General features: G+C 41.9%; 1 protein-coding gene across 1 annotated transcript in view; it reads right to left on the bottom strand.

Moving 5' to 3' along the window:
- Positions 1 to 14,919, bottom strand: part of ESPL1 (extra spindle pole bodies like 1, separase) — a 57,201-nt gene extending 42,282 nt beyond the window's left edge. Inside the window, exons 1-7 of the mRNA XM_058174163.1 lie at positions 14,818 to 14,919; positions 12,613 to 12,701; positions 7,170 to 8,285; positions 6,554 to 6,658; positions 5,102 to 5,222; positions 2,668 to 2,798; positions 399 to 586 (exon numbers count right to left, since the gene is read on the bottom strand). Coding sequence (XP_058030146.1) covers positions 399 to 586; positions 2,668 to 2,798; positions 5,102 to 5,222; positions 6,554 to 6,658; positions 7,170 to 8,285; positions 12,613 to 12,693 — 1,742 coding nt within the window. The 5' untranslated portion in view covers positions 12,694 to 12,701; positions 14,818 to 14,919. The remainder of the gene's footprint in view (positions 1 to 398; positions 587 to 2,667; positions 2,799 to 5,101; positions 5,223 to 6,553; positions 6,659 to 7,169; positions 8,286 to 12,612; positions 12,702 to 14,817) is intronic.
- Between the last annotated feature and the right edge of the window lie 203 nt (positions 14,920 to 15,122).

The following is a 15,122-nucleotide window of genomic DNA, read 5'->3' as shown; positions in this document are numbered from 1 at the left end:
AGAGTGATATATTTTGGGTTTGAAAACAAAACGTATCTTAATGTATCCTCTATTTTGCACACATCTCATGGCCAATTTTGAATGGTTAAAAAAAAAAATATTCCTCTCTTTGAGAGAGATGGGTGGCAGAGAAGTGTGAAAAATTAAATGAATAAACAAACCAAGTAAAGTAACGTAAAGTAAATATTTACTTCTTAAAAAGAAAAACAACAGATTCTTCCTACAGAAGAAAATTTTAAATGGCAAGAAGGAGAAATGTCAGCCTTGTTATTTCTACTTTACTATGATGGCAGGAAACAAAATAAAACAAAACAACAATTCCTAATTAAAAAAATATAGAAACAATTCCAACGTTGACAGTTTTGAACAGGAGATTCAATTTTTAATTCATTTCTTACTTCAATCTCAAATTATCATTTTTATTGGTGTCCATCTTGACTTTGACCCAAGAGCTGACGGGCTCTACCATCTGTTCTGTGAACTTGCTGTGATGAGAAGTCAACCAGAGGACTACAGTTTGGAGACCCTCCTCTAGCAAGCCCAGCTTCCTGTAGTTTTCTACTTGCAGCTTAAAGCAGTTGTTTAGCTGGAAAGAGAGAGATAAACATTCATGGTGGCAAAGAGAGACTCCTTCAATTATCCAGAAGTTTAGAAGCTCCTCCCATATCAAACAACTGTGAATTATAAACATTTGCTATTCTAGGAGTTCACCGTTCAATGAAAATAATGGAAGGTCAGGCAGAAGTAGTTATCCCGATTTTCATGTGTTTATTTGGTAAATTTACATAACTGACCTCACGATTCTGAGCGGTGCACAAAGTTAATATAAAAACATAATAAAACAAAATAACTAAAAACATAACCAAAATCATTTAACCCTACTAAAAAGACCAAAAAATGAAGACGCCCTAAGGAATTTCAGGCTCTTTTTAAGCAACTGTGTCAGAGATTTACTGTCTTGTCCAAAAGATCTTTGGATACTACCGTATTAGTTAAACCACTGAATTCCAGGCAAGCAGAGGAATCTAAAGTAAGAATGAAGGGAATGACTACATATACCGGTAGGTATAACATAACAGCAGAGCTACGAAATTAGTTTTTATAAAATTGCATGGTCCAGGGAAATGAGATCAAGAAATTATTCAAGAAAGTAATGGACAGTATACAGGTAGTCCATGACTTACCACAGTTCGCCTAGTGACCATTCGAAGTTACAACAGCACTGAAAAAAGTGACATATGACTGTTTTTCACACTTATGACCGTTGCAATATCCCTATGGTCACGTGATTTGCATTTGGATGCCTGCCAAGTGGTTCATATTTATGTGGGTTCCAGGGTCCGTGTGTGTGTGTGTGTGATGTGATCTCCTTTTGTGACCTTCTGACAAGCAGTCAAGAGAAGCTAGATTCACTTAACAACCATGTTAACTGCAATGATTCACTTAACAAACGAGGCAAGAAAAGTCGTAAAATCGGGCAAAACTCACTGGGCAAATTTCTCACTTAGCAACAGAAATTTTGGGCTCCATTGTGGTCATAAGTTGAGGACTAGCTGTATTGAAGAGGCATATGGTTAACCAAACTGATTATGACTGGCAAATAATCAGAAATCTCCTGGAAGCATTTTACCTCAGTACTAGTCCTCAACTTACGACCATTCATTTAACAATGGCCCAAGGTTACAACAGCTTCAGAAAAAGTGATTTATGAATGGTCCTCAAAATTACAACTGCTGTACCACCCTCCACAATCACATGATCACAATTCTGTTGTTTGGCACCTGACCAGAGGTGGTATTCAGCTGGTTCGGGCAAACTTGATAATGGCAACCGGCGGGTGTCGGGGTTCCAAGGACCCAGTTGTCCCAGTTTTGGAAGGCAATTTTCTTTCTTGCTTCTTAACTGCCAGCGGGTAGCCTGTCCACCCACCGGGTGCAATCCCATCCTGTATCGCTGTGTTTTTGATGCCTCACACATCTGTGGATGGCGTGCACAAGCAAATTGCCGAGTTTTGTGATGCACAGACACAGGCACATGCATGCAGAGACAGCACACGTATGAGCGAAGTGAGCGTGCACACTCACATTTCCGGTGCTGGGCGAACCAGTTGCTACAGTATGTGAATCCCACCTCTGCATCTGACTCATAGTTATAATGGTTGCAGTTGTTCTCATGTGACTGCAATTTGTAACCCCCTCAGCCAGCTTCCAACAAGTGATATCAGTGGAGAAAGCTGGATTTGCTTAGCGACCGGTGATTATTCACTTAACAGCCTCAGTAAGAATGGTTGTAAAACATTTGCTTGTTAGCCACCAAGAGATATTTAAGATAAATATCATAGCTAAGATAAAATTAAAAATTCTCTAAATAAATTAATATGAATTTGTTTGGAATATGGGGGTAGGGAGATTTTTTTTTTTTTACCTTTTAAAGTAAACATTCACAGGTTCTGTCTAGAAAAGAGTGATTTGCCAAAACTTGTCACCAAGTTGAAAACAAGGCCTTCATTTCATTAGTAAAATAGTAGGCTTAAGACCTTTGTCGTATAAAATTAGAGCCTGTCTCAAAAACAACAAATCAACTGTCTTATTTCATAATTCCTGTGCCAACGCACCATTCCCATTTCATGCTATAGCCTTCATTCAGACTATAAGGAAACTTAATTACCTTTTCTGTGGACAAGTCTGTACATCTGGCCTTTCTGACTAGCCATCCGCAGAATTGCCCCATTGTGGAGTTAGATTCTACATACATTTTATGAGAATAGAATCTATAGGCCAGCCGGGATACACAATATGCTGAAAGAAGAACAAAAACATTTGTAAGTCATCCGTAATGACTAATAAACCTGCTTTGGCTAGTATTTCCTCAAGAAAACTGTATGTTGCAATAAATCTCGTTAAACAAACAATAAGTCATTTCCTGTTCCCTGGGTGAAAATAAGATTTGTATGAAAGCAATATATATATTTAACCAAGACAAGAAGACTAACATTTGTTCTTTCTAAGAAGGTTCATATATCATGCTAATCGACAGATCTCAAGCAGTTTCTAAATAAATAAATCAAGTAATCTGTACAGGTAGTCCTCAATTAACAACAGTTTGTTTAGTGACCATCCAAAGTTACAACAGCACTGAAAAAAGTGACTTATGACCATTTTTCAGTTACGGCTGTTCCAGCATCCTCAGAAGAATAAAATTGTCAACTGTTTTTTTTTATTTTTTAGTAATAACTAAAGTGGTTATTACTTTAACTTGTGACTATTACTTCTGACTACCGAAACTGGCTCTGAAAACAGTTTGCATAATGAATATGATTATTAATAGTTATATTGTAGCCCATGCATGAACTAAATCATTGACCAACTCAAGATGCTATTCATCCTCAACAGTAATTTATACAGTTCTCTAAGGATCTAGATTGCTTATTATTATTTGCTTGCAAGGGGACAAGGGCATGAAATTAAGAGCTGAGGTGCCAAGATAAGTCTGTTGGTAGGGAGTGAACAGCTTGCATTTTATAATGAAATATTGTAAGTTTGGGGAAGAGAGAATAAAATACGTTTCCTAGTTACAACATCTATCTTGTTATGCTTGTAATAATTCTTGTAATAATTAAGAGCAAGATATTTTTTTTTCTAGTTATAAAATAATCAGGGTAACATATTGCAGAAAGATAAGGCCCACCCCTCTTGGAAGAATGAAATATTTTAGGAAATATTAAAAAGGCAGATTATTATATTTTCCCTAAAGGGTAAACATGTTTCTAAAGACAGAAACTCAGAGCTTCAGCCACCTGCCTCCATGCAGATAGTAAGCTGAGGCTAGCCTTTAGAAATGCAGATTTGGTAATCCATTACTCCCAGCAACAAGGTCTGAACCAGCGGTCACCAACTGGTGGTCCGTGAGAAAATGTTGGTGGTCCGTAGAAAAATTATTTGCATTTTAAATATTGCACTAAATTAGGGGTCCTCAAACTACAGTCCCTTGGCCGGATATGTGCAATTAACAGTTGTCTTGCTGCAGAGAATCTCCCCCTTTGAGGTCTTTTTATGTGGGTTGGAGGGGGGCAGAAATTTCAACTTGGGATCTGCTTCAGTCTCTTGCTGTGGGGCTTTGGGTGAAGGCTGGAGGGAAGTGCCGCTGGTGGCAAAGAGCCGGAGGGCCTTATTCCAGTGGGACTGCATCATGGCCTGGAACTGGCTGACCATCTCAGCCCCACTAAGCGTCCAGACGCCGGTACCTGTCCTTGCACTCCCACAAGTCTTCCCTCTGCTTGGAAAGCCTATGCTCCTAGTCCTCAGTGAGGTGCTTCTGCTGAGCCTCCTTCTCGGCCAGATCCAATTTGAACTGAGCTCTTTTGCTAACTCTTTCTCATGGTGGCTGCTTAGCTCCAACAAATGCTTTCTGTTGGGGCACTAAGGAACTGGGCAGGCAGGCAAGTAGGGGCTGGGAGGGGAGGGGTGAGTAGAAGCTGGCAAGATGCCCCTCAATATGAGTGACATTGAGTTGACCGCACCCACCCGGTCACATGACCACCTAGCCACGCCCACCCAGCCAGTCATTAGGCAGATCCTATTAGTGGTCCGTGGGATTTAAAATTATGAATTTAGTGGGTCCTGAGGTCTGAAAGGTTGGTGACCCCTGGTCTGAACAAAGGTAGGATTAGCCCTCAGCTCCTTCATTGCATCAGCACACTTCAACCAAACATGACCAAAAAAAGGCCCATGGGAGTCTGACAGCAACCAATAGAATACATGCCCTTGCCACAGGCACAGGAAGCTCAAGGGCAAGGCCCAAGAGGATATGAATAACCCTCATTCTTTACTCCATGTATTCAGCTGCCCAGGACCTCAAATCCATGTGGTCCTGTCCACCAATAAACCATCTTTCTAATCAGCCTCCATGTTTCCAGTGTCTGTTTCCCCACTTGGAGCTGAATCAGATGGCTATTTCTTCCAGCAATATAATTGAGGAAAAATTAATTTAGAACACTTTTATTATTTTATATTTATGTCTACTAAAAAAAGCAATACAATGCCCTATCTGCCTCCTATTTACTGACAACCGGAAATATAAGCGACTTACTCCAAACACCAACCTGAGAGATCCAGATATTCGGCCTGGTCTGTCTTAGGGAGTCCTTCCAGCATTTCTAGCATTCGGGTAACAATCTTTTGAAAAGATGCTAATAACTGTGGCAGGCCACAAAAATCCAATCCCTGTGAGTTAATACATAAATTTTTGGATAAGAAACAAGAGTAAAACTTCCAAAACTGAAGTGCAGAACATTTATGACTAATTGTGGACTGCTATCTCAATTATCTTTGCAATCAGACTGAGTATCCAAGGGGAGTTAGCATGGAATCAAATGTAAATTTTAGCCTGAATTTTACTATTATCATTAGAAAATTAAAAAGGGAGAAGAGGAAGGAAAAGGAAAGGAAATCACATTAGAACACTAACTTCTTGCGTGTGTTATGATTAAGAACACTGAGTATGTATGTAATAGATTCAGACTTTCCTCCTTTCACTCTTAGGCCAATTCCATTCTGTTTTTATTCTGTGATTGGGTTAGCCTTATTTAAAACTGATTTGTTCTCATTCCAAACAAACTGTAAGCAAAACTGCAGTGGGATGTTGTGGTGTTATATTTACTCAGATATAAACATGGATGCTCTAATGATTATGCATGCTGGTTTCTTGCCAAAGAGCTGTAATAAGGTACAGTAATTAAATATGAGGGACGCAGTGGCTTAGTGGCTGAGCTTGTCGATCGAAAGGTCGGCAGTTCAGCGGTTCGAATCCCTAGTGCCGTGTAAAGCTCCTGTTACTTGTCCCAGCTTCTGCCAACCTAGCAGTTCGAAAGCACATAAAAAATGCAAGTAGAAAAATAGGGACCACTTTTGGAGGGAAGTTAACAGTGTTCCATGTGCCTTTGGCATTTAATCATGCTGGCCACATGACCACAGAGACATCTTCAGACAGCACTGGCTTCTTGGGCTTTGAAATGGAGATGAGCATCGCCCCCTAGAGTCGGGAATGTCTAGTATATATGTGCGAGGGGAACCTTTACTTAAATATAGAATCTGTTGTTTTCAAAACCTAGATAATGTAACAAATACCACTTGAAAAGAGCTGAATCAGGCATATCAGGGTAAAAGAAAACCATTGTTAAAGGGTGGGAGGCCAGTGGTAACAATAGATATACTATTGTCATTAATTTTTAATTGGAATCACAGAACTACATTTTCCACATCAAAATAGGAACACTAGATGTTACCAAAAATGCATACTGTTAAGTAAATGGGCGGACAGCAGGTTCCTGCCAGCCAACCTGTCTCTAAATTGGTTATTCTTTCAAATCCAAAACTGTAAATTGCATACCTGTGTTTTGCACTGTATTAGCCAATTTGGTGGCTTTATAGTGTCATGCCTCTATTTTTTCTGCGCGAAGGTATTTTCCCCAAAGGTGAAAAACCCACCCAGGCTGGAAATTTGCAATTTAAGATTTCACTAGACTAGACCAAGGCAACTCCTGAATTTCCCTTACCGGAAGCATCTGAAAAGAATCATACACCACAGTTGTGTATAATTGGAAGTAATAATATAGTAGCTTCACCAGAACTTGCTGCTTTTTCACACTGTCTCTTGGAACCTGTGGAAGTAAAAGGAGATAAAAAAGACAATTCATATTTTAATTAACAGAATCCCCCATCCATAAATATTATATGAATTTTTTTAAAAAAAACCTGGTACTCTAATTACTCGATTTCCTGAGCTTTTAATCCAGAAAAAGTACTGGTCACTGATTTATCTCCCATTCTTCCCTATTTTTGCTCAATATGACATTTGCCAAATTATGTCTTTTTGGGGAAAAAAGCTTATATATGAAGAATGCAGTTATGAGTGAATCTCAGGTGTATACACAAACTGCAATAGGTTCTGTTTTTAAAGCTAACTTTCTAGACCTCAAGATAAGAGATTAATAAAGAGTCAACACTTTTTCCTCTCCATCACCACTACACCTGTAACCTAGTAGCATTCCAGATCCATCCATTCGAAAATAAAGCCATTTTGAAAAAGTGGCTTTTATCTAAATCACATAAATTTCCAGAGCGAAGTAGCATGAATTTCAACCAAAAGAATTAAAAAACGGCTTTACTTACCATATCTAGCAGCTTGCAGAGCAGCCTGAAATAACTTTCCATGAATGTAGAAACCCTCAGGATATCATCCAAATCAAAAGGTGCCTGTTTATCTTTTTTTGCACGCTCATATAAAGGAGTTACAAGCAACTGGCCACTTTCAGCCAGCACTTTAAGGAGGGGTTCTTGAGCACCCACAGAATAGTTTAGAGCTTCTGCAGCTTGGCTGAAAAAAGGACCTATAGGACTTTTGCCAACTAACAGTGCTTTATTCAGTTCAATACCAGCCAAGAGAATGTCTAAAGTGAGTCTTAAGCAATGGGACTCGTTGTTGGATTTTCTCAAGAAGACTTTAGACTGCTGAATAACTTCTTTGCTCTGTCTGAAACAGCCGGTTTTGCAGAGGTAACGTACTCTTAACACCATAAGCTCAAAGATACAGAGGCAGTCCTGGAAGGGCAAAGGTTCACTAACACCATTCTTTTCCAAAATGGCTGCCACCAAGTGATGGAAAAGCTGCTCATTGAGAAAACAGGCTTCTTCCTTCTTCAGAGGGCTGCACCGGGCCTCAAAAGAAACAGTGGCAGCCGAAGCATGCCGGGCCACTATGGAGGTGAAGAATGGAGGTTCATGGAGCAAAAGGGTAGGAGAGTTATGCTCCAAGAGCATTAAGAACCTCACTGCTTGTAGCTGGGTGGAGAGTTCAAGCTTAAACTCAGCAGGCATTTTTTCCATTTTGGCCACAGTGTCTGTGGCCTTCCACAGTACACTAAATGCACTTTTGGCAATAGAGGTATAGTCATCAACAGGCACTTGGGGAGGCTGGTGCTTCAACAGATCAGCATAGAGAAGGTCAGCAAACCTCAGGCAAGTATCAGATGGGCCGTTAGCAGCTGCTCCCCGCAGCAAGTGGTAGAGTAGCCTTTCCAAATAGAGAGGAACATATTGAAGTCTTGCAGATACGTAGCCATGATAAGCCATGTCAGCTAGGGCCTGAAGGCTTTTTAAATGACCAGGGCAGTCCAAGCCTTCTCCGAACCTGTAGATGCAAGCCCGAAGGACCCGATCACATGCTGATGTTTGCATGGAAGCTTCTTTTGAACAGTCTGCATTTTTAGGCCCACATACGAGGTATTGCTGTAATTAGAAAAGCTTATATCTAATAAGGCAGCCTTCTTTTTTTTAAAAAAAATCATCCAGACCATCTTTCCTACCTTGTTGACCTCCAGATGTCCTCCTATTATTTGGCAAAACCTACAGCCTGTAAGCCAGGTATGGGAAGCCTAGAAACCTCCAATTATACCACAACCAACATCATTCCCATACAATGCTTACGTTGATTGAGAACTCTGGGAATTGCCAACAACCATATACCCCAGTTGTAGGAAAGATTAACAGCCTACAATCCAATTTTCTATTCCTGCCCTATAAAATTTACTCAGATGTCTATTTCCAGCAGTGTTGAGCAAGCAGTTTGTAAGACGCCTGCAAGAAAACTAGTAACTGATGCTCACAGATAGGAGTACCGTATATACTCGAGTATAAGCCGAGTTTTTCAGCACGTTTTTTGTGCTGAAAAGCGCCCCCTCGGCTTATACTCGAGTCATCTCGATGTGCCGGGAACCCCGCTGGGAGGCGCCAGAGGCGGCGAGATCGTCGGCGGGATTTGCCCAAGGCTGAGCAGTTCGCGCGGACCTGAGCCAAGCGGTCCCAGTCAGCGAGCGGTGGCGACATGCGGCGCGCTCGCTTTCACCGTTCGGCTGGACTGGGACCGCTTCTCGGTCGCAATAACTCCCGCCAGGCTGTGCCGCGAAGAAACCATTTAAAAGCCCAACTTCTGAAGCACGGAGGAGAAGAGAAAGCCCTGGCGGGGCTTTTAAATGGTTTCTTGGCGGCACAGCCTGGCGGGAGTTACTGAGACCGAGCAAGCGGTCCCAGTCAGCGAGCGGTGGCGGGCGGCGCTCGGCATGTCGCTTTCACCGTTCGGCTGGACTGGGACCGGCACTCGGTCCCAGCGGCGGGGAGCCGACTTTGGCCCTTTAGCAAGGAGGAAGGTGGGAGGCGGAGCTGCCGGCTGTGGCGCTCCGCTCGGAGCCGCCGCCGCCGCCGCCTGGAAGAGGAGGAGGTGACCTTCACGCGGAGAGGGTGGGGATGGGGGTTGAGGCGTGCAAGAGGCGGCGTGGAGGAAGAGGAGGAGGCGGCGGCCCGCTGAGACAGCGCGGCTTCTAAGATCAGCCCACGCTCCGAAGAGGAAAGGGAGCGAGTGGGTGGGTGGCTGGGGCGAGACCCCACCACAAACACACACACAGCCGGTCGGACGGCGCGGTTCCTTTCTCTCTCTCTCGCTCTGCGTCAAGGCGCTGGAAGGGGGCGGAGGCCGAAACAGCAGCAGGAGCAGCCGCGCCGCCGCTTCCTCCTCCTCCTCCTCCTCCTTTCGTGGCGGGCTGCTTCCAAGTCTGGAAATCTGTTTTGGGAAGTGGTGGTGCAGCGGCAGTTCAGCCCTGTCGGCCGGGGAAGGAGGCGGTGGATCGGATTCTCGCGCCACACGAAGTCGGCTGGAAAGCTTGCTGCTTCTTCTTCTTTTTGCTTCTCTCCCCCACCCCTCTTTTCTGCTCTCTTGCAAGCGTTGCTGCAGCTCCTCGGCTCCTTTTCCCGGCGCCCCAGAAGGCTCGAGCCTCTGCTGCCGATTGAATACTAAAATAAAATAAAAGAGCGGAGAAGAGCAGGCGCCGCTTTTGGTGTCCGCGTCCCTGTCGCCGCCCGGCAGGACGCGTTTAAAAAGGCGGGGAGTTGAAAAGAGGCTGCCTCTTGGGTTACCTCAACATCCATTCCAGAGCCGCTAAAGAGCGGCTGCTTGGCCCGCCCTGGTTGGGGAACGGCACAAAAAGGGTCCCTGGTGACCCAGAATTCATCCTAGCCCCATTGACTGGCCTTTGACTCGATAGGATTTAGCTGACGGGATTGTTAAACAGCGCTCGCACCTTTCTTCTGGGGAGAGAAGTCACTCTAATAAATATTGGGAGGTGTTTTCAAGGAAACATAGGGGTCCACCTTCTGCCCACAAGAAATGTGAAATGCCACCATTCCCAGCCTTCTGAGCACATCAGCTTATCCTGGCAGAGGATGAGGAAAGTCGCATTTCAAAGCCTTTGGAAATCACCAGCTTGGAAAAAGCTAAATTATGTAGGGCTATTCAGCTACAACTTCGTGTTTAGGTTTTGTCTTTTGAGCGAGATAATGATAGCTAGCTAGCTAGCTAATTAGATAGATAGATAGATAGATAGATAGATAGATAGATAGATAGATAGATAGATAGATAGATGATAGATAGATGATAGATAGATAGATAGATTAGAAAGAAAACAGAACAAAAAACAGAATAATAGAGTTGGAAGGGACCTTGGAGGTCTTCTAGTCTAACCCTGCTTACATGAAACCTTATACCACTTCAAATGCTTATCCAATATCTTCTTAAAACTTCCAGTGTTAGAGCATTCACAACTTCTGGAGGCAAGTTGTTCCACTGGTTAATTGTTCTAACTGTCAGGAAATTTCTCCTTAGTTCTAGGTTGCTTCTCTCCTTGATTAGTTTCCACCCATGCTTCTTGTCCTGCCCTCAGGTGCTTTGGAGAATAGTTTGATTCCCCTTCTTTGTGGCAGCCCTGAGATATTGGAATGTTCCTATCATGTCACCCCTAAACTAGACATACCCAGTTCACATGCCCGTGAGGCGTCTTGCTTGCATGTCACACACACGCACCGCTCGCTGGGAAAAAAAAGGATGGATGGATGGAAGGAAGGAAGGAAGGATGGATTGATGGATGGGCGACCGCTTTGAGCGCAACCCTTCTCCCGCAACTAAGGGGGTCAATGTTTTCCCCAATCCTAGGGTGTGGGAAACAGTCATTCTTTCTTCCCCTAGTCTCTCCCGAGATCGCACTGCAGCGCCCATCATCCCCAGCCGGCAATCTGAGCTCGTGCCATCGATGTGGTCCTTGAACTTCCCCTCCTTGTTTCTAACCCAGCCTAGGATGGCGGCGTGGAGGGTATGGTGGTGGTAAAGCGACCAGGAGAAAGCTTTCGCTCTTTTCGAGAGGTCCTCTTGGAAGGCTGCCTTGGAAAGGGAAAGTGGGAGGGGCAGAGATTTCTCCTCAAGGTCCCCTTGGAAGGCTGGGTTGGAAAGGGAAAGTGGGAGGGGCAGAGATTTCTTCCTCTCGGGTCCCCTTGGAAGGCTGGGTTGGAAAGGGAAAGTGGGGAGGGGGCAGAGATTTCTTCCTCGGGTCCTTCTAGAGTCCTTGAGAAACTGATATCATACAAGGTTAATAAATTATACTCCTCCTCCTCATTGATGAGTTTTTCATCCTGAAATTGATTGAAACATTGTACCATCATATGCTGCCATAGTATAGTGTTAACAACATCTGTAAAGATGATATATGAGCATGACACTAAGTTTTTTCTATATTTCCCCCTTTATTGAAAAACTTCCATCATGCTTCTTTCTGAAAACAAAGGTCATTATAATATACCTCATTATATATTTGATTTGATGATATTTCAGTTAATAAATACCATTTAAGGTGTTAAGCTTCCTTTCTTTTTCAGCAGCAAAGTGAATTACAACTTTAAAGAACTTTATTACTTTATATTCATTTATTTTAAGTATAGATTTTAGATTTTTAAACAAATATGTTTAGAGCTTTTATATCTTTCAAGTTATTCAAATTATCCCTCAGCAGGTATATAATGGCATCCAATTCCAATATCATGTTGGGGCTTTTGAGCAAGGGAGGAGGAGCGAGCACCGCCTTCCGCGCTGGCATTCCGGGATTTCCCTTTGTTTAGAGCTGGGAATCCTCCTTCCCCCTTTTGCACTTTTATTGTTTTTCGTTCAAATAAATATTCATGTTATTTTACTTGGCTCTATCTTTATTTTTTACATTGACCAGTAGCTGCCTCATTTCCCACCCTCGGCTTATACTCGAGTCAATAGTTTTTCCCAGTTTTTTGTGGTAAAATTAGGTGCCTCGGCTTATATTCGGGTCGGCTTATACTCGAGTATATACGGTAAATGTTTACTACAAGGAAAGCAATGCAGTGCAATGCTGATAACAGCAACAATATACAATCAATATAAAACATAACATAAAAGAAGCATACTGTATAAACGACAAATAAATATTTCCTAAAGGTCCTTTGAAGTGTTTTAAGGCCTTCTAAAATTTCAAGCAATCGACAGATGTAATTGAAGGAACAGTCCATTCCAGAAGGCAGGACATAAGATTTCTGGGTCCACAGTGAATGGTCAAGATTCAAAATGTTTTAACTATTCTAAGCAGAATCAAATACAATACAATAAAATTTAGTTATTATTAACAGGCATTTCAGATATGCCATTTCTGAATGCATTTAATCTTTTTTTTAAAAAATAATTGGACAGCAACATTCCATGCAGATTTCTTACCTTCAGCAATGATAACAAAGTCAGAGTTTCTTGCGGAGTATTAGTCTGTGCCACAAAATCCTCATTTTTGAGGAACTTCATTTTGCTGCCTGAAAAAAGAAAATATGTAAATACATTTAGCCCATAGACACTGCCAAGCCTCACTGGGCCTCTCAGTGCTTCTCTATACACCCCCATCTGTACCTTACCACAAATTTCAGTAGCTATAACTTTTATGTGTTATATCTTTTCCCATCAGGCCATAGCAGCAAGCTTTACATTCAACTGCAATATCCATAACTGTATTAGAAGTTCAGTTGAGGTTTTTACCATGGAATTCACTAGGTGACTTAGGCTAGTCAATTTTTTTCAGCCCAACCTGTCTGGGTTATTGAGGAAGGAGTAAAAAAACAGAGGATCTTCCCCCCAAAAGTAGAATGGTAGTAAATTCTTAAGTCATAAAAACCTATGCAAGTCAAAAGTATAAAAATCTAACAGACACATTCCCATATCTGGTTCCCTTTCCCATAGATTTTCTACATTCTCACTTATTATTCTCAACACAAATAACCAGCTTCCCCACCTGAGCTTCTAGGAGAAAACCTGGAATGAGGGACAGTTTAAAGTGCAATTATTATACAATTTGAACGCTTGAAAAAACTTTAGAATATGGAGATAAAGTAAAACTATATTTGTCATATTGCATTGTTGTGCCATACTTTTGTAAAAAGCTGCAAATGTATCAGTTTAAGCTTATTTCACACTTTTGGATGCATTTTGTTGTGTCCTGCTTCATTCAATAGACTGCCGTATTCAGAATTCACAAAGTGATTCAGGCTTATCTCATTTTGTATGGAATCTATCAATATTGCATTTTCTTTCACTGTCACTCTGGACTTTCCCCCCCTAAATTGCAAATTACATGAGATATTTTAGTAAAGTATCATACAATCAGTTAATTACAAATGTACAATTTGGGCCACCATCTTATTAGCGCTACAAGATAGAACTGTCCAGGAAATCAACTGACAGAAATGATATAACTTTTATTGAGATTGACTATAAGAAATAGTTGTGGCAAGTCTGACTACTACCCTGTACCACCACCTCCTCCTAATTCACTGAATCAGGGAGTTGCCTTCTCACTCAGCTTCAAAAGGTTATCTTGTGATAGTTATCTTATTCTGCATATCTCCTGATAACAGGGTTAATACACAGGATGAATGTGTACAACACATAGAGCCCAATATACCAACCACAAAGTGCGAAGGAGTTAACTCATAGAACATCTATTTTATGAATAATCTTAGAAAATTCACTTAAAGACATTTTCTCTCCATATACAAAACTTGTCCCAAGCCCAATGAACCTATCTCAACTTAAAGAAAAGTTTAGAAGCATCTATTGGCTCCTTTAAACACCTTCTAGTCTACTAGATTAAATACAGACTTGACCAATTTGTAATATATATATATGTAAATTTGTGTGTGTATATATGTATACATATATATGTATACACACACGCTATATACATATTATATTATATAGAGACACACATAAAACATGTTTTATGTGTCTATGTATATAACAGCATGTATATAGGTCTTTGGTTATTTGGGTTTTCTCCCGTGTAAAATTGGAAGTGTCAGCATGTATATGTATATAGTATGTGCTCTATACATATAGTATATAGTATATAGCATGTGTATGTGTGTTATGTATCCATATATATGGATATATACACACACACACACACATACATACACACACACACATACCTTTTTTTGAAAGTGAGCAACAATTTCATTTTTAATGTGTGCCAGTGTGCTCACAGTAAAAAAAATGACAATAAATGTCATCTTTATTTCAGCGCACTGCAAAATTTGGATTTAGAGGTTGTAACAAACCCATGACCCGCCAAAGCCTTTAAGGCTTCCCTCCCATTTTTCCAAAAAAGATGCGGCAGATACTGCTATTTCGAATTACTGGTCTGCAGTTTCCTTCAGAAGAGTGGGGATAATTCAACGTTAGCATAACGCCGACAGGAAATACTGTATGGGAGTTGTGGTCCAAGGCTACTTATTGGGAAAATATGAGCGATAAATACAATACACGGTCGCTGTTCCGGGGATCTACCGCACGATTTCTGACTCCTCCTCCGTAGCGCCCAGTGCGAAGAGCACCCACCCGCCCACCGTTCCCCCCCACAACCCGAAAACAGCCTACCCGCCGCCAGAAAATCTTTCCTCGCAACCGGCCTCTCCCTCTCTAAAGCTGCCACGACTGGCAGCTGAAACAAGAATAGACTCGGCCCCGCGCCCCGTTCAAATCGACAATAGCGGCCAATCACAAAAGCGGCAGCGTGGCTCCGCCCATTTTCCCCGCCCATTGCCTTCTGGGAATTCGCACGGGAGTCGCCGCGACAAGCCTTTAATTAACTTCAGGATGGCGCGTAGTGTTTGAATGCTAGTAATTCTTACCTCCGATTGCCATTCTTAAGTAGACCCACGATACACCCGCAGTCTAACTTA

Source organism: Ahaetulla prasina, chromosome 2 (genome assembly GCF_028640845.1).
Source record: "Ahaetulla prasina isolate Xishuangbanna chromosome 2, ASM2864084v1, whole genome shotgun sequence".
Lineage (NCBI taxonomy): Eukaryota > Metazoa > Chordata > Lepidosauria > Squamata > Colubridae > Ahaetulla > Ahaetulla prasina.
This window is presented reverse-complemented; position numbering and strand designations above follow the sequence as displayed.